General features: G+C 38.2%; 1 protein-coding gene across 1 annotated transcript; it reads left to right on the top strand.

Annotated features, from left to right (window-relative positions):
* Positions 1-616: 616 nt before the first annotated feature.
* On the top strand, positions 617-22,356 carry ZFAND4 (zinc finger, AN1-type domain 4). The gene is given in 10 exon segments (XM_010012111.1): positions 617-800; positions 9,151-9,226; positions 9,314-9,381; positions 9,955-10,141; positions 11,596-11,632; positions 13,742-13,918; positions 14,860-16,041; positions 16,670-16,724; positions 18,896-19,010; positions 21,526-22,356. Coding segments are annotated over 10 exon segments (2,217 nt in total). The 3' UTR covers positions 21,662-22,356.
* Positions 22,357-24,576: the final 2,220 nt, after the last annotated feature.

Consider the following 24,576-nt stretch of genomic DNA (forward strand, 5'->3'; position numbering starts at 1 on the left):
TGGGAGAGAGGGTGGGCAGCTGCTCTCGCTCCTTTGTTTGCGGGCGCTCGGCTCTGCTGGCCTGGGTCTGGCCTGCCGCCCGGTGCAGGGCTGGACTGGGCCGGGGGGAGCATGGAGCGGCTCAGGGGGCAGAGCTGTTGTCTGTTCTGTTGCTCACCCCGAGCCCGGACGAGTCCTCGTGTTTATGCTTTCCTGGAGTTTTTTTTCCCAGGTCTGATCCTGCTGAGGGCTCAGCTCTTGTTGGCTTTGGGTGTTAATGTAGGTCGCTTGTGAAAACAAAGTAAAAATAAGAAAGGTAGTAGGTAGGACCTGGAATGCTGTCTGAAACTAGAGTCCTAAAACTACAATATACTAATACCGTTTGTCGTTATCTGATGTACAACCTAGATAGTAATTTACTGCTTCTTAATAGCTGTTCCATTGTTCATCGAGAATAAATTGAAACTCTCTTCAACAGCCACATTCAGTTGTTAGAGCTATGCTTGTTTGCTTTATAGGTGAAAAATCCTAGACATGAACAGCGATGCACCACACCTGTCCTCAAAGCTGACTTGGCTGGAAGTGGAATGTGGTTTTCTGACAGATCTCCTTACAAGGAAGTTGTAAATCCTTTGTAATGGCCAACAAGAAAGAGCCTCCTTTTTTCAACGAAGATAATATGGGACCATTTCACTACAAGCTTCCTTTTTATGAAACTATGGAGCTCTTCATTGAAACACTCACAGGAACATGCTTTGAACTGCGAGTTTCCCCTTTTGAAACGGTTATTTCTGTGAAAGCTAAAATTCAAAGGCTGGAAGGTACTATTCTCTCTTATTTCAGTATAAGCTTTATCACTGTAGAGAAAGTATTGTTTTACAAATTATAATCGCTCTTCAAATTGGATAAATTACTTGTTCAGTAATATGTACCTGAACTAGGCACTTGGTTTATGTCTTGGGTTTAATTGGAATTGAGGGTTTTTTCTGTTCTTTCCTTTTCCTGCCGGTTCACAGCTTGGACTTCACTGGAATTGGTATTTTTGCCAAACCCCCCCTTTTTTTTTTTTAATTAAGGTAAATCTTTAGAAGTCTATGGTAGATCATTAGTTGTTTAGCATTTTTGGTGTTGAAAGTGTTCTCTGGCATAAGTTATTAACAAGCAAGGTTATAAACTAGAGTCTTGCAGTATGTTTGTATTGCAGCTGTCGAGCATACTTTAAACATAGGTGCTCTGGTTGTTGCTTCTTAGGTTGGTCAGTTTATGGTTTGTTTATGATACTACAGTCACAAGAGCAGCTGCAGTGCAGGCAGATGCAAAGGTGGCTCGAAGTTTCTGATTAGAATTTTGTTTAGGTGAGTGATCTTTTTCTGGTAAAAGTCTGGCTGAACAATGCTTTGTCTTAAAGTGATGAACTTGGCACATTTCGTAAAGTGAAAACCTTAAAGTTATGAGTCCAGTCCTGGTGCTAGTGTGAGGGGAAGAGATGTAGCTTAGTCCTCTCTCACCTCTTTCTCTCTACGATGAGGGTGATCCTGCATGAAAGAACATAATTTAAAATACACTTTGAAGCATTGCATCCTTTTCCTCACTTTGGAGGAGTTAAAGAACTGTGTAGCTACACAAGCTGAGGGTACCAGAGTTGCTGATTTTAAGAAAAGGCATCCTCTCTTTCCCCAGTATACCTGAACACTTTTTTTCATTCTTCTGTGTGGAACCCACCTCTGGGAGATGTAGTGTGATGCTTTAGGCTTGAATCTAAGGTACTGTCCTCCTGTTATGGAAATCTGTGCTAATGGATGGAAAAAACTGCAGCTACAAGTCTTAAAACACAGAAGCCTTCAACAACAGGAGTGACTTTTTGCTAGTAAGGTCACATAGTAAAAGCTCCACCATGCAGATGACTAGAATTTACATCAGTCTAGCTCCATTAGCGCAGCTATGTGGATATGCTTTTGTTTCCTGTGGACAGGGCCATAATTAATCACAAGTCTGAGAATATGTTGAGACGCTCCTGGAGGCTAGAGGTGAAACAAGAAAAGGAAAGGGGTTTTCTTCATGACTGAATATAGGCGTAGGAGTGATGCAAGCAGATACATGATAGAATGCTAACTACGAGCGAATTAAAAGGGAGCGTAGGCAATAGAGTACGGGAGAAGGCAAGTTATCTGGACAGTACAGATGGAGTGAGCGTTAAAGGAAGGATACATGAAAAGACAGTAGGAGATGAGAGGAAGAGGAATTTCTCGTACTTTGAAATAGGAGATTGCCAATAGATATCTTGAACTATACCTGTAGCTTATTATTGTAGGCTGGGTGTGCCTAGCTTACAAAAGCGTTGTAGTTTCTTATTAGAAGAACAGCTCAGTAATGAAATTATTTATTCAAAATTTTGTTCACGTGTTGTAGTTGATAGGATGATGGTAATGGTTTAGGTGCCTGGTGTATGGACTTTATTAGTAAGTAAATTTCATTAAAACATGGAAGATAAGACTTCACTGGTGCTTATCATTGAATTGTTAGAAGTCAGTTGAAACACCTTGGTACTCCAGAAGAGAGTTTAAAATATCTGCAGTGTTCTGATTAATATGATTTATTTGAGGCAGAGCGAAGACAGATTGATCAGCTATGTGTAGAGGGGACAGATGCATAGTGACAAATTTATTTTAGGTTGCTTTTGGGGTTGATACTGCATGTGAAAAATAATGAACCACTTTTAACTGGCGGAGTTCCTGTTACAGTGCACAAGTGCAAGCAATGAATCACCCAGCTGGAGCAAAAATCCTAAAGTAATTTTGCTGTTGTAATTTAGTATGGGAAGTATAAAGCTTACATCTGTTCCTGTTTCTGCTGCTGTTTTTCACTTTTTATTATTGTATAGTGTCAGCTTTCATGGGGTGTGAACAGAGAGGTGCATTTAAGCTGCACTTCTGGCTGAAGAATGCTTCCTGCACTGCTGGGAGACTGTATAGCATCTCTAGTATATGTATTGTCTCTGTGGACTCATTTGGGTGTTGAGGATAGTGGTATGTAAGCGTGTAAAAGGACAAGTTGTGGGAAAATTATCTAAGACCTGAGATCTCCAAAATGAAATCTAGAGTTGTCTCAGAAGTTAACAAATTTTTTCAAATGTTGTAAAAGGCTAATAATAAAACTAAATCAAGAAAACTGATCTTTGTCAACAACCTGAAAATCAATAGCTGTAGACTGCACTGTAATAAGAAAGGATAAGATGGATAGCATGTTAGGAATTTTGTATACTTGTCATTCTTGGTGCCTATTTAATGATCTGATATGGGAAGGGCTTGTTTAGACAGCTGTAGTAGACATTGGTACCTTACTAGGAAAGAGCTCCAGATCTCCAGCTTTCTGCTTCCAGTTGGTTTTAAGTCAGTAAAGAATATGCGTAAAAATTTATTAATGGGTTCTAATGCATCTGAAATTTCAGTGCATTAGTCTACTTGTAAATTGAAGTTAAAGCAGATCTTTGTGTGTTGGGATCAAATCCAGGCATTTGTCCTCAAATATTTTCCATGCAAAGTAACCACTTGGTATCCAAAAATTTAGATTTGTTATAATGCTGACTTTGGAGCCACCTAGGGTGAATTGCTCCTTGTCTCAGATTCACTGAATGAGCTTTTTAAAATGGTACACTGGAGAAGAAATAGCTTCCTTTGCCTCTACTGGTGGCATAAAAGCTAGAATACACACAGCCAGCAGCACAGCATAGCATGGGCAGCAGTGTTACCTGCTCCATTGGTTTTATTTGATTTTTTTGTATTTGAAAGCAGGATCATGTGTTGGATGGACATGGATGAGCAGGATATGGATAAGGTGGTACCTGAGTTTCAAGGTGACGCGAAAGACTTAGCTGTAACACATGAATGGTACTTAAAAATAGCAAGACTTCATTGAAAGAGGAAATAGCTTTTTGCCTTGTTTTTCTGGAAGGTATCTTTTTGCTGCCTCTATTGCACAAGTCTTTGTAGCTGCTGGGCAAAGTTTAATATTACTCACTTGGAAACACCAATTATTACATTGAATTTTATAGAAGGAACATTCAGATAGTGTATTCTTAGAGAGGCTAATTCTTTCATCTGTGAAAGAGCCATAGATAATACCTGTAAATGTGTGTGTGTGTGTTCAGTAAGATAGGATCGAGTCTCAAGGGATTGGGATTTGGTGATAGTGGTATTATTATTTTGTGGGAATTTGCATTCTACAGCTGGAGAGTTAAGGCCTTCATTTACATAGCTAGTTTTAAAATAAAAAGGAACAATTTGGTCATGATTTGTTCAGTGACTGCTTGCGACTGAATTTTATGATCTGCATATATGGAAACATCCACTTTTTTAGATGAAAACTTAGGTGTTCTCTTGTTCTTGTATTATTGTAAAGGGGAAAACCAGAACTAGCTTTTAGAGTACATCTTAATTTGGAATGCTTGTTTTCAACAGGGAACAACAGATGCAATAGTAATTTTGTTGCATGTGCGTGTACTCTTAATTCATCATGACAGTTGATACCTTGGTTTTTTTGCTGTCATTATTTTGCTGCCCATGTACAGCAGCTTCACCTGAAGCAAAGGAAGTGGATGAACATCAAGCAGATTTCTTTTGGATGTTGTAATTTCTTTTTAAATTATATGAATTCAGAGTACGTATTATATTTATTACTACTTATATTAGAGAAAATTATGTTTCTGTCAGGACCGGAGTAAGTAGGTTGCATAAGGGTAACAAGTTTTCAAAAAATCTCACTTTTCTTCTGTCTGCTACTTCTCCTCTGTGTCTCCTGTTTGCTTTGTTATTTGCCTGTTTACTGTGCTGATAGAGACTAGAAGTTCATGAAGCTTCTTTAAGCTTATGCCTTGTCTGAGCTGGGGAAACATTCCTGCAAATGCTTCTCTAACCATCTCATCTCGGCATAAGCTTGCATCTGGAAGGCGTAAATAAGGTCACCTTTGCCAGGAAATTGGGCCTGTATCCAGTTAATGGTGACTTGCTGTTAGTCTCCTCCATCAATCCCTAGAATAAAGAAGAGGTCAACACTGATCACCATGTACACTAATGTAGCTTACTATCGTGCAAATGAAAGCTGGGAGGTTTGAGAGTTGCGAAAACAGTCCTGCTGCTGTAAGTTGTGAACCTTTGCACCTCTTCCCTAGTGTAGCTAGTTTGTGGGGGAAAATGAGACTTGTCAGCCCAGCCTCTCTGCAAGCAGGAACAAATAAGAAACTTTCCAGCAATTTGGACATTGGATCAAAGATAAGTAAACCGTTTGAACTTTCACTTCTAAATGTTTGTGGTGTTTTTAAATATGGTAACCTACACACAACTTAAAATTCTGAAATCTACAGGTTTGGTTATTTGTTTCTGGGTCTGACTGGACCACATCAGTTTCTCTGGTGAACCTGCTTAGCATGCCAGAAAGAAGAGTAAAGGAGTGAAGCTTAAGAATGTATCTGATACGCTGATTCAGAGACAAGACAGAGGACTTACTGCTTTCCTTTCCTCTCCCCGTTTTAGTAGGTCAGATTGTCAGTGCATCTGCAGCCATTTCAGGAGACAGTCTTGCATGAAGAGTGGTTTAAGGTTGCTCAAAGAATAACCATCAAAAGTTTTATAATGAGTTAATAAAAGTGCAACTTAACAGAATTTAATGGCAAGGTTCACTCTTACTTATTGCATGGGTGAAACACACAGAAGAAAATTTAGGTAAAGATGAATGATAGAGAGATTGAAGGTGCAAAAGGATTAGGGACACCCTCCCATTGAGTCACGAGCTTCAGAATAGACCCCCTTGCTTTCTAAACTCCCGAAGGAGCCTAGGTGTGGCTGAGTCTAGTTTCAGTCTCAGGCTTGGTCAGAGGTATATATCTAAAGGGTTACAAGTGTACCAATTCACCACAGAGGGAATGTTTACACAGCTTTCACCTACTAGCAGTTTGCAGTTTTAAGGTGCATCCTGTAAAGTAAGTCAATAGTATTTACTACACTTGCTATAGCAATCTATATAAAATCTATATAGCATATGTAATCTATATAGCAATCTATATAAAACCTACACACTGAAGACATATATAGCCATACTTGCTAAAAATTCCCCTTGAGGTCACTGAAATATTCCTGATGTCTCAGCATTTCTCAATGGGTGAAGGCTGAGTCTCAAGGGGTGGGGGGACTTCAGCTCAGGTCCTGTCTTTTGGTGATGGTCCTCCAATTATCACAAACTTTAGAGTTTGCAGACTCTGAGGGGCATCCAACTCAGAGAGGTGCTGGTTGCAGCCTGCTGTGGTCCAGGAGTGCTGAAAGGGTCTCACTCAGGACAACTGTTTATCAGGTCACAAGATGATTGGCTTTTGTCATTAGTAAATTTCCATCCTGAGCACAATCTGAGTTGGTAATTACTAGAAATTTCTCAAACCTGTAGTAACGGTGGTACCATTCTACTCAGGCTACATCATGGGAGGGAGTGTTCTGAGGCTGTCAGGGGATGACTGATTTTTATCTCCGCTCTCCTACCTTAGCCAGGGAACAGGCATCCCTGATGCGATCAGTGCTTTCCCCCTTAGCCATGCAAGAGTTCCTGGTATGGTCAAGGGACATTTCGCTGCCCAACTCATTACGCAAAGGCCAAGGCCTGATGGGAATTCCTGAGATAATGGAGCAGCCCAGGGATTGGGGGTAGGGGGGAACAGGGCAGGCAAATGCACCACCAGAAGTCTGCAGACTCTTCTGTCCTGTAGCATCACCTGGCTAGGCTAAGTCATTTTGAGCACTGAGATGTAGCTTGTTACACTACTTACTTCTCTTCTCAGAACCGATGTAGAGTAGGCCAGTGATAGAGTCATGTGCTGCTTAGGGAGAGTGGATGGGTGTCTTGCAATTCTTATTATTGTTGCCAGTTTTACATGCTGATCCCATGCACAAATGTCTTCTCAAGAAAGCCTTACTATAATCCAGAAAAGGGACAGCTGATCGTATTTTCCTGCACCTGAACTTGTAAAGCACATTTCTTCTCTGTATACAGAATTCTTAGAAAGCAGCATAAAAAGGAATTAATAATAAAGACTCGTCTGTTTTTCATTACAGCAGAGTATAGTCTTTTCATCTGTCCATTTCATCAAAAATACATTGTCATTGTTAAATGAACAAAACGGTGTTTCACTGCGCTACTGCCAGTTGTAAGCCAATCTTTTTAACAAATGCCCTTTTGGTTTATCAAAGTAATTGGAAATTGCTCCTTGGAGGCTGCTGAAACCATAACAAATGCAGACAGTAATGACTGTTTGTAATCAGAAGACTGCAAAACAACACAGAAAACAACTTCACTGTAGACTTGCTGGCTGTTGCCAGCTTGTTCCTGTTTTGCTTACGATGCAGACTTGAATCATAACCAAGAACCAGTTATTAAATAGCTGGCAATGTAGTAGCACTTATGTTAGTCTACTACATGAACATATTCCTCTCATAAATGTCTTGTGGACTTCAGAGGATACAGGATTCACATTAAATGCTGTCCAACTGAAGTAAAGTTGTGTTGGTTGTTCATAAAAGAGAAGATGATGTTAGCTGCGGTGAGAAAATGATATTGTCATCTTCTCTAAAACTTAAGTAACAACAGCGATGGTTGCAGAGTTCACTCCCTCTTCTGCACAAGGATGTCCACTTGGCATGTCTCCTACTTGCCTGTTGAATCTGTTTGGACTTTCATCAGAATCTGGTCCCCTTTTCTTCCTTGCTAGTGATGGGTGTTGGTAGCTTTGTGCCATTCCTCCAGCTGGGAAGCAGCTACTTAACTGACCTTTTGCCACAGCTTGCTAAGCACTATTGCAAGCTCTGGGGAGCTGAGGTGTGTTTGGAAACCACCTGGAAGAGTCTGATCTTTGCGTTCTCTTGCCAGATGTATTTTGGAAAGTCTTACTGTGTGGCATTGCTACTTGTACATCCTTTTGAATACCTGAACATGCAAAAAATAAAAGTATAAGATAAAGTTATTTTAATGTAACCTTTTGAAAAATATGTTTATAGCTATTACTTCTTAGGCTGAGGAGTAATGTTTAGACCCTTTTGAAAAAGTAGTTCTGGCCTCTCTAGGCTTTCATTTTGGTTACAATTTGTCAGGGATGCACAGAGAGATCTTAATTACCTGGACTTCACTGGACAAATTGAACAACAGTGCTTCTTTTTGAGGCTGAAGGAAGATTTTATTTTTTTTTCCTGTGTGTGATCTGAGATGTCTCATCTTTTCCTATTGTATTCTATCCCAAATTTGGAAAGTGGTAGCATTCTAGTAAAAATGTGTGAAGACCTCAGGTTGTACCGGCTTATGCTTATTTATGTGTATTACATCTGTATCTAAATTAGTTGACTAAGTTGACAAAGTTAATTGTTGTGTAGAACGTGGATTTTTAATAAGGAAATATTCATAATGCTTACTTCCCTTTAACAAAAAATAGTTAGCCACATCTGTCCCTGAACTTGAGTGGAAAATGAATAATACTGTATATGAGTAATAAAGTATTCTGATGGCTTGAAAGAATACCCAAAAATAAATAAAAGTGTTTGTAGTACAAAGTTTAACTACCTGCTATGGTACTATATTGTACATGGGAACTTTCTGGTTCCAAACCAAGCAATGATAAAAAAACATTTGGAGCTGTCACCACTGTAATAGAGCTGCCTTAATGCAACCTTGTCATTACTGCAATACAGAATATCAGGCTGTAATTAAATTATTCAGCAGTTCTATAGTTAGAAGTTTTATCCTGTCAGTAGACATAAAGCTCTGAGGTACAGACAACAGGAAAAAAAACTTTCATCTGAAGACTGGAAAAAAGCAAGTATTCAGTAAGCCTGAAGCAGTTGCATACTTTTACAGACCGCTTGTTGAGCCAAAAGGTTGAACTCTGCCTATGAATACAAGCCTGTTGAAAATCTTTACTTTGATTTGCAAAGAAAAACAGCTATTGTTCTTAACAGCTTTTTGGGAGGTTGGATATCATGACTGAAGGTTGCTCAAATGCCTGTCCTTTTCCCACTTCCTCTTGTCTTTCCCCTCTAATTCACTTTCTCACCTCTCTTCCATTACCCCACATTCTTCATTCTTAAAAAAGAACTCCCTTCAAGCTTGAATTTTAATAATCTTTTGCCTGTTTGTTTTGTTTAGGTATTCCTGTCTCTCAGCAGCACTTAATTTGGAATAATACAGAGCTGAGGGATGACTATTGTTTGAATGATTATAAGTAAGTACAGAATAAAATGGCAATTAATGTTTCTAAGTGTTAGCATAAGTAATGAAAGACGCTACAAAACTTATTTGTTATTTTCAGCATTTCGGAAGGCTGCACTCTGAAATTAGTTCTGGCTATGCGAGGTGGACCTATTAACACTAGAAGAGGTAAGAACTAACGGAGTTCAAAACAGTTTCATGCAACATCTTATAACCATAAACAGCTTTTCTTAGCTAAGCATTCTAGATGAGCAGACTTCAGTTCCAAATCAATTGGAAAGTACTTCACAAAAATGGAGGGATTCTTTTTCTTTCTTTTTTTATACGTTTTCTTCTTTAGCATACCAAGTGCACCATCCTTTCCATTTTGTTTACCCTTAGTTTAACAGCTATGTTTATATATAAAGAATCATTAAGTCTTAAAATCAGCGATTCTTCACCTGCAGAAAAGATGATATTGTAATGTCATTATACAGATAGTTTCTAAAGTCTGGTTATGAAGAATCAGGCATTGGTTTAGTCCAATGATAAACCTAATTATGTTGATCATCTATAGAGGAATGAAAATGGAGAAATTCCCTTGATAATTTTCACTCAGAAAACAAACAAACTCAACATATCTTCTAGATCGGGAATTCCCATTGTAAACTGAGCTGAGCTCTCAAAGGTGATCAGAACAAAAGTAGTAATAATTTAGGTTTACTCTGGGTTGTTTTTTTGTTTTTTTTTTTCTCTTTATAGTTCCTGTGGAAGACCCTATCAGGGAAATGGCTGAATACATGGATCCCACTAGAGATGAGATTTGGGAAAAAGGGCCATCCAACAAACAAGTTACCTTCTTAGTATATCGAGAAGGAGATCAGTTGAATTTCTTCCGTGTGGTAGACCGGGGAGATGGCACTCTAACGCCATTATCTGAATCTTTGGGGTAAAGTTGGTTTTAATCTCTATTATTAAAAAGGGGGATGCTGTATAATTTTTAGCTTTATCTATTGACTTTATCAAAAGAATATCTCAAGTACTGCAAGAAATGTGCCCTAAAGGCTACTAAAATGCTGTAACTGGTAAGCCTAACAACACAGTAGTACCTTGGGTCAGCGGCCATGCTGACAGTGATCTTAATCACCGTGCGTGTCAATAGAGTGAGACAAAGCTGACCTTTATGCTTACGGCAATTCTCAGTATTCCAGCCCTTTCTAAAAGGGAACATTTCACATGACAGTCAATTTAGCAATAAATATATTTTTCTTCCATCTTAAGGCATTTGTTTAGTTTATAAACATTCTTCTGTTCACAGCATAAACATTTTCATATGGATATGATTTCACCAAATTATTAGTCAGAACAATAGTAGCTTGGCAGTGAAAAATCCTGAGAGGGTTTGTCTGAAGTTTCGGAGAAACTAGGAGGGGTGTTGGTGGGGTTTTTTGTTTTGCTGGTGTTTTCTTTTTTTAATATTCTGAAATATTATTATATAAAAAAGTAGTAAGAGGAGGAAATACACAAATATTTTAGATTTGTGATCATCTTTCAACCCCTGCACTCATTTTCAGTAAATAGCCACTTACAATGTTGTGTGTATATTCAAAATAGGTAAAAACCACCACCATCATCAGTAAGAACTGAGAACCTTGCTGGTGCATTGGACTAAATAAACTTCTGGAAAGGAGCAGATAGGTGTAATTCTGTTACTCGCTGACACCCTGGCCACTACCACATTGTTCCCTTTTACCTTTAACTGCAAATGAACATCCGAAGAGCTAGAACTGTGGATGCTATACCATGAATTGATGCAAGGAATTCTCAGAAGGAGTTTGAACTTTGATTTATATTTTTTTTTTTCCCAGTATAACGGGCACTCTGGTATCTGCCTACGAGTTCAAATTCTTGTGTGTGGGAGATGGTTTAGTTTTTTCCCTCACCCCACCCCCCATTTAAAACTAGCATGGACAATTGTCTGAAACTCTTAGTAGTTTTCAATTAGATAATCCTAGTGTTTAAACAGTAATTTACTATTTACTTGAGATTGGCTAAAGTTAGCAGACCAGAGGAATAAAACACATTCTTTTGGCTCTTGTAAGGCATCTTGGTAAGCTTTTCAAAGCGCAAGAGCAAGTATAAAAGTCAAATATGTTATGCTTAAGAAATACGCTGTCACTGGTTAAATGATCCAGTTAGGTTAAAAACCACCCGAGTTGAAAACATTCAGCTTCAGTTGTTTCTCTTCCTCTGTGCTTTCAGTGGGTGTTCATTTATTAGTTTTTCTACTAAGGCAGACACTGATTTGGTGGGGGAGAAATCCTTATTTTTTTAATTTGTTGTTATGGCTGGGCAGACTTTGTGGGAAATGGAAACAGTACCAAAGGGAGGAGAGAATGGAAGCAAATTGGACCTTTTCATTTCCTCTTTATAGAGAAAGGCCATGAATCACTCTGAATAGTAGCACTTTCCACACTGACAGTTAAATGTGTTTGTATGTGTGCATATACTGGTGACTGAGAGTTTTTGAGGCACTTGTTTATCAGCTTTTCTCACATTCTTTGTGTGTGGAGCAGAATTTAATGACTGCAATTTAGAACTGAGACATTGGTTTGGGTTTTGTTTCATAGTTTTCCAGATCATTTTATTTTGTCTGTGGCTAAGTTAATGGTTAAAACTTGTCAAGGTGTAAATACAATAATTATTGTCTCTGGATTAAAAGAAAATAGTTGAAGCTGTGATACAGGACTGGCAAGCACTGAGGTCAAAAGGTTTCAGCAAGCTACTGATCATTTTTGAGGCATGTATTTACAAGCAAGATCTCAGGAACATTGACACCTATGGACAAAGTAGATTTGAAATTTACTCATTGGAAAATGGGCTAAAAGTATGATCAAGAGCAAAGCTGCATGTCCATCTTCTATAATTTTACAATCAAAGCAAAAAAAAACCCCTTTCTGTTACTCTTCCTTTTTTTTTTTTTTTTTTTTGTGTGTGTTGTATTTTTTTTGGCTCCTATTTAGCCAGGAAATGCAAGAAAAAGGATAAAGATTCTTTTTGCATTAAAACAAAACAAACAAAAACCCACCCTCAAAAAAACAACCAACGAAGCAAAAAACCAGCCAAATGTGTGAGACACATCACTTTTCTTTCTATCCTTACCCTGAGCAAACAGAAGTTCTGAGAAATTTTTTCAGTTGGTGACTTAAGTCTTTGCAGAGTTAAAATTCTGAAATGATTCTTTGGTGTTGAGTCTTTACCAAACTGGCTATCCCCATATGGAGCTGTTCAGTTTTTGATAAGAAATGACTGGACTATTTTGCTGACTCCTGCTTTGAATTTGCTGCCATCTTGCTCTTAAATATCTGTCTCCTGAAGTTGTGCTGCCTTTAGAATTTTGCTACATTTTAGGAAATGGATTTGGAGAGTCAGTGCAAAAATACTGGCTCTTGACTAAGGGCATCAGAATATTTCCAAGAATCAGGTAAGATGTCAGCTTTAATTAGTGGAGGAAAAAGAAGCTGGGTGGTTTGTTGTTGGGTTTTTTTGTTTGGTTTTTTTTTTTGATGGGATTTTGGTACTGACTTTCTTGTGACCTTTAGTTCTTCTTTGGTCTCTTTTGGAAACTTTAGTTAAATCTACTAAGACATTTGCATGAACACAGGGGAATTTTCGGATCGTCACGATTTCTAGATGCTGACAGCCTAATGGAAGAATTAAAACACTCTTTAAAATGTACTATATACAGTGTTGAAAATGCATCAATTTGTAATGAGTTGGACACTCCTAATGGTTCTTTCATTTCATTGTCAAATGTTGGATGTGTGTTAGTGATTAGTGCTTCCTTGCTTCATAGGAGAAACAAATCGGATAACGACTTTAAAACATTGAGGTTTTGCATTCTGTTAGAATACAGAATGGAAAACGGCCATGTGATGCTATAAATTTCTAGTGACTATTGAGATAAAACATTTTGTCTTGGGACTAGCAATTCTAACCTGTTTACTTTTTCTTTTTCCAAGTATGAGACTTTGGAAACCTAAACTGATCCTTTATTTTTTATTTTTTATTTTTTTTTTTTTATTTTGAAAAGGAGAAGTAGAATATCACATCCACATGGGTGACCCTTCCATTTCCACATATGGTGAGAACACCCCTCAGGATGGATAGAAATTTGGACTTTGCTTCCATGCCAGTGTCTGGTTAATTGGAAAACTGATCAGCTTGTTTGAGTCACACAGTTAACAGCTTTGGCCATACCTTCAGGAGACATTTGTGGAACTGGATATCCCCTCTGTGGGGAGAATATATAGTGAGTGTGAACCAACTGTATATGGTGTAACAACTTCACAGAAGCGTGGCTATGTTCTGATTTCAGCATCATCACTTTGTGTGAGCATCTTATAAGGAATGCTTATATGCTAAACTAAATGGATTTGAAATGTCTTTGCAAACAGCTTTACATAATGCTTTGTCAACAGATCAACTGCGGTTATGGCTCTAGTTGCGAGAATACTACTTCATTGAAAACATAATGATGTGATTAGAGGGTGAACACGAACTTTCTTTTATTTTCAGCGGTGGTTCAGTTTATAACTTATATGCTGATGATGAAGATGAGACAGAGGCATCACCTTCTGGCCAACAGATTATTGAGAATTCAATTACTATGAACAAAATGAAACTGCTCAAGGCAAAGATGGAAAACATGAATCTGAGTAAAAAGGTGAAGTTGTGATTTAAATTTTCTTACTGTAAAATGGCTTGTACTTTCCTAGTTCTGGCTTTTCTAAAAAGCAGATCAAATACTTTGCTGTCTTGGGAAGTGAAGGATCAAGGTTAGATGTTTCCTTACCTGTTGTTTAAGTAAATGCTGTTGTATAAATGTTCTGCTGTGCAGTATTGGTCTTACTTGGATCTCTACCTGTCCTCATTCAAACACTTCACAACAATTCACTACTGGTCCTGATTTATATGTGTGGGTGGGGTTTTTTTTGTGGATATATGGGATTTGGAGGGGGAGGGTGGGTTGTGTGTGTGGTTTTGGTTTTTTGTTTGTTTTGTTGTTTTTTGGGGTTTTTTTTTTTGTTGGTTTTGGTTGTTTGTCTGTTTGTGGGGTTTTTTTGTTTTTGTTTTTTTTTTCTTCCAATACTTTAATGTTGTTTTGCAGTAGTTTTCTGGTAAAAAACAGTGTTTCTCTAAATGAAGCTTCATTATAAATACTGTAACTGAAAAGCCTATAAAGTTGAATATGAGAATGAGATTACCTAAAAAACATTATATTGGTGTTCATGTCTGTCTAGGGTAACTAGATCTAAAATGAAGATGATGTACTTTCTTTCGTTGTTCATTTCATTTGAGACCCTAAGCTCTGCTGGATAACTTTGATGGCATTCTGGCTTCCCTTTCTATTCTGTTGATGTGTTATGGCCTGTATCTGAGTTTTTAATCAGAAAAAGCCTTTTCTGATTGTAATATTTTGATTTTTGTTGCTCAGATGTTGGGGTGTGGTTTTGATGACTAGCAGCAGATAACAGAGTAGAAAGAATGATTTAATCTTTTCTGGTCTTACAACGTCTGAATTCCTGGCAATACAATCTTTAAATGCAACAGTAATTCAAATACTAATTGTTGTTGTATTTGGGTTTTGTTTTATTTATTTAATAGCCTAAGAAAACTGTCAAGGTGAAATCTCGTCCTCCGATGACTCCTCGACCATCTAGTGGCTCAGTGGCTGCTGCTCGTCACCGTTTTTTAAGAGTACTCCCCCATATCGGACAGTCCTGCCTACCTCCTCCTGGGAATTCATATCACTCAGAGTCTTCCCAAAACGCACTTTCAGCATTGGCTACTTTGGCCACTGCTGGTAGAACGATGCCATCCACAGCTAATGACTTTCTTAAGGAAGATGACACCTGGCAGAGCAACTCCTGGTCACAGTCAATTAGTAGCATCAGGTTACCACCAAAAATATCTCGTGTCGAACTAGAAAATGCAAAACTACCTACAAATAGTATTCTGACTGCTGTTTCATCTCCTCCTGAAAATACAGAAAAAGCCTCTGAAAATGTGACCTCAGCAAGTGAGGAGGATGCTGTTTTGTTTCCGAATCTAACAAATGTAGAACTTTATGGAAAAGAAGAAAAACTTCTACCTGAAACAGATGCTTTTGCTTTGTTAACAGAAGAAAGCACCACTGAACAGTGTAGTGAGATATATGACATAGGAAAGGTGAACCAAGAACTTGAACTGCCTGATGCAGATGAAGAATCTAAGGTTGCAGAGCAGCATAGAAAACCTAGTAGCAAAGTGCTGAGCACTACAGCAATGGGGTCTGGTCTTCTCCGTACTCATGAATTAAGTCCCCAGAAAAATCTGCTTTTGTCACCTCTTCGGTATTCAGCACAAGCAGCACGTCACAATTCTCTGAAGCCACAAGCACAACCCAAATGCTTTGAGGCTGGTAACTTGAGATCTACAGCCTCTCCAAATGTTCTTCGATCATTGGAAGTCCACAGTTTAGCAGACTCCTCTTTTTCTAGGACTGCTAGATTCTGTAGCATGAAAGTAGAGTCACTTGGCAAAAGACCTGATGTAATTTCTAAAGCAGAGGCTAGGGACCTCACAGATGTGGCTAACAAGGCATCCAGGGAACCTGTGAGTTCTGTAAGTAACATAGGATTTCTGGCTTCGCTGGCCCGAAGCACAAACAGGGAAAGTATACAGAGTTCCTGTGGGACAGGCAGGTTTTGGACTTCTGGTATTGCACTACCTACAAACCTGCAGCATTGTCAGGAAGAAAGCTTTAGGAAAACTACTCCTTCAAATGAAGCTGCTGAATATATTCTAGTGAGTACTTAAGCTTCCAAAGAAATTGAAGTTTTCATGTCTTTTCTGGGACTGGCATTATGAAAACTGTACTTTTGTGTGTCTGTGTCTTTTCAGGGAAGGCAGATGGGAAGGGGGAGGTGTACTTAAATCTCTGATAGATCTTTAACTGTTTTCTGAATTCCTGCTGGTATTTTAACTGCCTGTTTATCTGAACAAGTCCTAGAAGTAATTTTTCATAAAAACTGAAGTGGTTGTTCATTTCATACCTAAAATCATCAGTTACCATAACGATAGAATTATGAGTGTCTGTGTTTGAAGTGTCATCTGACATCTCCTGCTGCTCACTAATTGTCATTTATGCCACAGTTCGCCCTGTGACTGGCACTGTATGTGCCTACCTTCAGATCTCTAATGTACTTCGTTGTTTTGGTGCGTACTTAAGTATGGGAAGACTATTAAATAGTCATTTTGAGTAAGGCTTTATACTGCGGAGTTTTAATTTTGTGTACAGAAGTCACCTTTCACTCTTTGTAGGTATGTTGATTGATAACACATTGATCTCAGATAAGCTGATACCAGACTTCCTAACTTCCCATTTAATTTCCATCTGCTAGTAATTCCCTTGTGGAAATGTTTTTCTTTTTAGTCTGCGCATGGGCTTGGAATGAATGGAAGTATTGCCGCTGTAGGGAGAAGAGTAGGTAAGTAGTGTGACTTTAATAATAATTGAAGATGAATCTAATCTTTCCTGATAATATCACATATATAGCGGGCAAGAATAGTTTATCTTTGTAAGGCATATGGCTTTCCAAGTCCTCGCTGTGTTATACTTCTGTAGCATGGTATCACTTCTAATATTTTAAGCAACTCTTTAACATACAGATGTCATCCAGATCTTAGGCAGACACAACTGTGACTCTTTCCTAGCTTTTTTTTTTTTTAATACCTAATGAATCCTGCATGTCATCTGTAGACATAAATGTAATTTCTGCTCTGAAGTTTCCAAAAGGTCAGTGCTGTGAATACTTCTGAGTGTACTGAAGTCAGAGCCAAATTTCTCAGTGGTATTGTCTTAAGGGCTACAGGCTGAGCCAGAAGGATTTGGCAAAAGAAATGTGGGGAGGAAGCAATAAGAGCATGGATGCTGAAGACTACTGTGCAGATAGTGCAGATTTTTCTGTATTTTTGTGGTGGGCATCATTCTTTCTACCCTAGTCTTGGTAACTGTGGAGTGCTTAATGCTTGACGTGTACTGAAAATGGATGTGTTGTCCCTAAATACTAATTTCAAGGTCTGGTATAGAGAATGATCTAGAAGATAGATCTTCAAATATGAGCCACAACAGGCAAAATCATGTAATTGTAATGATATAGGAGCAAAAGTTGCTATAATAGTGAATTTTGCCTTCATTTCGCAACTGGGGGTGCAGCTTTGAATTGGCAGTCAATTAACAGGTCTGTCCTTACCTACTGCATGGTAAAGGAAGTGATACCCTAATAGCCATGTCTGCATGATGGGGAAGCCAGTTATCACCTGTGTCATCTTATATAGGACTTTGAAGATACTCCTCTGATGTATCTTATGTCAGACGAAAGTGTATTTTCCAAAAGGTTCCGTAGATGAGAAAGCCAAAGTTGGTGTCATCAAGTCATACAGGCTCTTGAGAGAGAAGTAGCCAGTAACGATCTGTTGTATAACCGTCCAAAGGACAGATTCAGTTTACATGTAATTGCTGTAGGGACCACAAATGTGAGGATGGGTATATTCCTTTTTCTGTTTAAGTATGGTCCACAGCAGGGGGCTGTCTTCAAGCTCTTTTTCTCAAATTGGGCTAACTGATGCTTCTGAAATAGTATGCTTTTAGATGGTGAAATTGATAGTATGGACAAACATTGCCTGGAAGTTCATATGCTAGATAGCTATGGGATAGTACTGGTTGATAGCGATGACTGCAACGTGTAGTGACTGCCTAGCAGTACTATTGAATGTAGCCTGCTGTATCTCAGCTGAGAATTGACTTTTGGGATTAAAGGTATGTTGGACAAAAAAAAAAAGTCTAAACTCATAAAGGTCAGTCTTTGTGAGCATCCTGACAATATGGTGGTAGAATCACTGAGAGAATGTTTGAGAGGATGCGTTGCTGGCCTTCACTGTCCTAGCATATGGTAAATATGCATAAGCAATTTGTGGACAAAGAGTTTACTTCTACAGAGGGAAGGAAGATACCTTTCCTTTATGTGCTCTCCAGGTGCTAAAGCAACAGCCAAGAATTGCAGGTGAAAAAGTCAAAGTAAATTGTTAAGTACAGAACTCCTACAAACATCTGCAAAATGCTTCATGCAATCATATAGTTAAATTGAGGCCTGTAGTCTACTAGTGTACGTTTCTTGCAATTATGGAGTATCAGCAATATTTCCAAATGTTGCAGTATTTATTTGACAAACTTGAGTTATTAGCTACTGAATATACTAGATGTTAGGTACTTGAATGCCCAATTGAGTCTTTGGAAAGTCATTGTGTACAGTGCTTTCTGAATCACACCATGTGCTTTCATTTTACATTTGGGAAGACCATTAGGAGATGTATTTCTTGATTTCTTCTGGAACTTATGTGAACTTTTAACAGGTGTTAAGAGTAATGTATTCAATTCCTGCATTGTGTTTGCCTCTTCCAAAGGTGTTCAAAGGCTTGAGATGTCTTCTCTCTTTTAGCTTCTGAGTTTTTTTTTCCTCTCTGTTTAGGCTCTGAGGTTCCCACCTGATGTATCCTAAGTAATGCAAAATTAATCTGGATTTCAAAAGATTGAAGTAGTTTGTGATCATGAATAAGTAAAAATAAAATGTCTTTGCTGTCTTTTTACCTCTGAAAGCAGGTGAAGCAACCCATCTCCCACCTGTGAATGGCTCAATTCAAGCAAAAAAGAAAATTACAAAGCATTGCTTTCTTTGTGGCAAGAAAACTGGATTGGCAACCACCTATGAGTGCAGGTAGGCTGAGCATATTATCTGCTCTTGTTTAAATTGATAGCTGGGTTAACCAAAAGGTTTCCTGCGCTGCATGGTTTTCCTTAAGCATAGCAAATCAAAAGACAACCTTCCAGAAAGTTGCAATTCTTGGTTCAGCAAAACTTTAGGAATTAAAATTCGGGGATGTTGTAGCTGTTCTGCTGTTGCAGGTGTATGTTCCTCCAGGAAAATCAAGGAATGGAAGTTATTAGGATGCAAGATATCAGGAAATAAAGAACATGATTGCAAAAAAAGAACAATGACATTTTATACTGGTGTGGAGAGAACTTGCTGCAGATTTCTCTTCTGCAGAGTTTCTTTACCATATTATTATTACTCTATTATAATATTATAGCTTATTATAATCGTTAATAACAATTTGAGGAAAATGGACTTTATTACAGTTTTGCAGAAAAACTTCCTCAGATTTGGCCCTGTTACAACACATGTGCACAGTTTGTGAATTTATACGAATTTGACAGCTTTTTGATTCTACATGTGTCCTGTTTCTTGTGAGACTTCAGTCACCTTTGAGTATCTAGAGCATCTCAAAAGCAGAACGCCAGAGTGCTAGTCCCCCAAATCATGACTTGCAGACAATACAATGAGACCTGGTGCTTGGTGGTGATGACTGGAAACTTAAACAAAAAAAAACAACCCAAACACTTTCTCTTTGATCTTGGTTCTCAAAGTGTTGTTTCCCACAAGATACTCTGTTTTTCAGTATCATTTCCCATAATCTAGTCAAGGTTGAGAGCTGCTGCACTGTGGGGGTGGCATTTGAAGCTGATCTTGGTTCATGCCAATCAAATGCAAAATGAGTAAGACTTCTGCTACTGGGGAACTGTGTTGGAGAGGTTCAGGGTGAAGAACTGCCTCCTTACTGACTCTTCAGTCTTTGATTTTTAAACAGGTTTGGACACTGCACATTTTCCTGCTGATCACATAGCTGCAAGCTGTTCTAGAAGTAACTAAGCAGCTTGCTTAAGGTTAAAAATGAAGCCCAGAAAAGGGGGGAAATTGCACATCTCCAAGAATAGCATTTGTTCTAGTTTCAAGAGGAGCAACCATACAACCTTTTATTAGAATGGAACATGAACCACATAGAGAATACCATTGTATGAGAGAACTGGTAATTACAGGATCAAGAACCAAAGAAAAGCAAATTTAATACCACGCACACAAAGTCTCAGGAACAGTTTTTGAGTTTATTATGAACCCAGATAGATAGAAAAATAGAGATCATAGTCTAATACTGAGACAGTAAGTTGGATGAGTAATGAAGACAGACTGAGAGCGTTGGGGTTGTTCAGCCTGGAGAAGAGAAAGCTCTGGTGATACCTTATAGCAGTCTTCGAGTACCTAAAGGGGGCCTACAAGAAAGCTGGTGAGGGGCTTTTCACAAGGCATGTAGTGATAGAACCAGGGAGAATGGCTTTAAACTAAAAGAGGGGAGATTTAGGCTAGATATTCCGAAGAATTCCAAAGAAATTCTTTACTGTGAGGGTGGTGAGGCACTGGAACAGGTTGCCCAGTGAAGTTGTGGATGCCCCATCCCTGGGATTGTTCAAGGCCAGGTTGGACGGGGCTTTGAGTAACTGGATGGTATTTAAGGGCCGTTCCATCCCAAACCTTGTATGATTCTAATGCCTAATCCATTTCAAGAGAACTGTGATTGTAAATGATGTAATTGTTTTAGTGTCAAGAAACAACTTTATCAAATAATTGGGAAGTGGGACTCTAATACCAGTCTCCACTTGAAGCACTTGTCCAGATCAGATAAAACATCCAGAGTATGCTTTTCTCTTGATAGGAGTCTTAGCTGGTGAGCTGTCAAGTTTGAAGGCCAAAATCATAATCTTAACTCATTGAAATTGCAACTGATACTGGGAAGATGCACCTTTATCCAGTTACATAGGAAGTCCTGTTCCCTATAGTTATTCTGTCTGATGTTTTTACAGCTGACTAAATCTGTATTTATTAATCTCAAATAAGTAATTTGAGTTTATGCTAGGCAGAAGTTGTGTTGAACTAAACATCTTGTTTTGGTGGTCTGAACAATGTGGTGATCTGAACAGTGTGGTGTTTTTTAATTGAAATGCATTATGTGGATTTCACCTGATGCCATTATTTTAGTTCCATGGTTTTGTCCTCTGAATTCTACCAACTGATGTTGTGTGAGGTCTTTAGAAAAGAAATAAAATATATCAAAGCCCATCATTCTGAATTTGTAAGATTGTTCAGCCCTTGATAGCTAATTCCAGGAGTACTGATCTTGCTTAACTTCTCAGCTGAAGAGACTGTTGGGTCAAAGTTGCAAAAGTGACAAAAATGTCATTTTGATTACCCTACCAGTTAACGTTACCAGTCAAGGATGATTAGAATCCAAGCAGTTTTATCAAATAAACAAGACATTATTAAGCCAGAGCGCTCCTAGCATATCAGGGAGTTAAAAGCTTCTAAAAGCTTCTAACTTCTAATATTCTTGATTCTTCAGATGTGGAAACAACTTCTGTGCAACACACCGCTATGCAGAGACTCACACCTGCACCTACGACTATAAGAGTGCAGGGCGAAGGTATTTGCAGGAGACCAATCCCGTCGTTAGTGCACCAAAGCTTCCCAAAATATAACACGGTTGTACTGCATGTGGCCATTCTGCCATTGAAGAATTGTATTACATTGAGAGAAGCACTTGCTTAAACAGCATAATTTTGCCATGCTCCGTATTTAAAGATTTGCCAAGTAACAAAAGCACATGAGGATGCATCCTAGCGACGAATAATGTGAACACTACTGCAGTTAAAACTTTTCTTCCTTATTGAATGAAAAGTTAAAGATTAGTTTTTAAAAACTTACACTATGTTACTGCACGTCTTGTGTTGTGTTTTATATTTGGAAAAGCTATTTCACTAGACAAGTCTTTAAAAGATGCACTTTACTAACTTTATTTACTGTATAATCAGACTTGAGGGGGTGTTGTAATGAGGGTGTCATGTAATGTCTTCTGTACTCTTGCGTTTTTTGTCCATTGCGTGGTATCTTCTAAGTTATTTCACTAGAAAGATCCTCTTCCCTCCCCTTTCTTGAAATGGCCCATTTTGAGATTTTTAAGGGGGTAGTGTGTTCTGCCCCTCTGTTTCATTCAGATTGGTATTCATACACTGTGTATCCATTCTGAAAATTACGTATCATGTTAATCACATTTTCTTAAAATATTACTGTTTATATGACAAGTTTGTTTTTAAATAGAAAATTCCCCCTTTGTTGCCATTTTAACTTCTTTTGTAATCCTAGATTTTTTTAAAGACTTCACAGCTTGGTTTGTTAAAATGTTGAATGCTGTTACTGGAAGAAGTTCTAATAAATATTAAATTTTATTCTGGTTTTTGCTCTTACAAATGCACAAAATAACTTTTCCTATCTTACAGCATGCTCCTAAATTAAAAGTTGGGCTTTGTAATGGGGGCAGGGTGGATTTTATATTTTTCTTTTTTAGAAGCACTGGCTCATACCTGTTCCTACTGAAGTCAGTGGGAAAATTCCCACTAACTTCATTAGGAATAATGTGACCAACGGTGTGTGCTTTAAACCTGGAGTCTTACAGGTGTACTAGTAAAGACAAAAATGGGTGTTTGACAAATGGCATATATTAGCCTGCATCCTTTCTCCTGTACTGAGGCAATTCGGTAATTGTGTGAGACCCCTCTAATGAGTATACAGCTACTGCAGAAAGTGATGTTGGAGGAATATACTTACTGAAAGCCTTTCTGCTTTCACTCCCTTAATGTGTCTGAAATATTTTTGTAATCTTATGTTACTTGAGGTGTTCTAGTATAAACAGATTAATAAAAAACCCACAACAAACCACCAAAAGAAAGAAATCCCTCCTTATCGCATCTAGACAGTTGAATGTCATGGTCCTTTTTTTTCCAGAGTCCTCAGCTACTTACTTGGTTGTGGTATTAAAATGATCTGTGCTACATTCCAGTTAAACAGTAGCAGCTGAATAGCATGGCAATCAAAAGTTGAGCCAAAAAAAACAACCCAAGAGGATTGCTAGAAGTGAGAGAAGTAACTTGAAGAATTCTCATTCTTGGAGGAGGTACATTGCATGCAATCCATGTGCAGATTAAGCCTTCTGGAGTTTTCAGAGAGTGATGACCTTGGGAAAAATTTTCAAAATCATTCTTTTCAGCAGCGATAAGGAAGAAAAGGTAGTTGTGTGTGTGTGACCTCTAGGCTTATTCTTGCTGGACAGAGTTGCACCTAGTATGAAGAACATGTTATGTGCTAGGCACTGTGAACACTGTACAAAAACTGTAGTTTTTTTTTTCATCTCTACCAAGGGACAATATTTGATGCTGAAGGAATAGAGTAAGGAACAGGGCAAATGTACTGGTGTTTTCCCAACAATTTCTTATTTGTGGCTCAGCAGCTCTCTTAAAACAGAGGTACTGGTCTTTTTGTAGTTGCAGTATCTAGTTGGTAATTTGATTTCGCGTAAGTATCATTGTCAGGAAATTATTTTGCAGTGCGTTAGAATGGTCATACTCTGATTTTAGGAAGACTTGAATTGTGTGGCAGGAAGTCTCCGAGTCAAATCTCAATTGTGACCCTCCCTTGTTGAATACACATACTGAAGTGTACAACAGTACTTCTCAGAAAATGCAATGTAGTAGTAATCTTAATTTCTACATGTGTAGCTTCTCATAATTTTTATTATACCTCATTTTGGTTACACCCAATACAGACATTTCTTGTGCAGAACTTTTCCAGTTTTGTTCTCATTTCCAATACTGTGGCACTCTTAATTTCAGCCAGTAGTACATCCCTAAGAGCACTTAAATTTGTAATTGGTTTTAGTTGCTAATCTATACACAAATATAAACATAGTGATATATATGTATATATGTGTATATACATATATATGGTTTTACCAAATCCAGTGTTAAGACTGTGCTATGAGTTAATTAATGTTTACTGTGTAAACTTAACCTAAATGGTTCGGTTCTCTGAATATTAGTGCGCTGTGGTGCTATGGATCTGCTAGAGACAAATGTTTAGCTTTTGTGTATTAATTCATGTAATTAGGTTATATCATAAAGCATTTACATAACGGTAGTTTACCTTTGACTTTGGTGTGTGCATCTCTACCTTCCTGTCACGTATTTTTTTGCATGCTGCTTTTGTGCTTGAGGACCTGTGAGGCAGAACCAGGCTGGACTCTTGTTGGATGACTTCCAGGACTCTTGTGTCAAACTGACAAGCACCACAGAGGTCTCAGAAATGTTTTTGGATCTTGAATGAAGTATTTCCTTTCTCTGAAACCTATAGAAGGCAATGGTGATAAAAATCTGTCTGCTTACAATTCCTATCTATTCAGTTTGCAGTCCCCTGTACTGGTGCTTTCTGCTAACAACCTTCAGTTGTAGACAAGGCTAGAACTGTTAATGCTTTACATTAGAAAAATGAACAATTTCTAGCTTTTTTTAGGTATCATGAGTTAGACATTTTGTTTCTTTTCAAGTAGTTCCAACTTTCCTAA

Source organism: Nestor notabilis, unplaced genomic scaffold, assembly GCF_000696875.1.
Source record: "Nestor notabilis isolate BGI_N333 unplaced genomic scaffold, ASM69687v1 scaffold13883, whole genome shotgun sequence".
NCBI classification, from domain to species: domain Eukaryota; kingdom Metazoa; phylum Chordata; class Aves; order Psittaciformes; family Psittacidae; genus Nestor; species Nestor notabilis.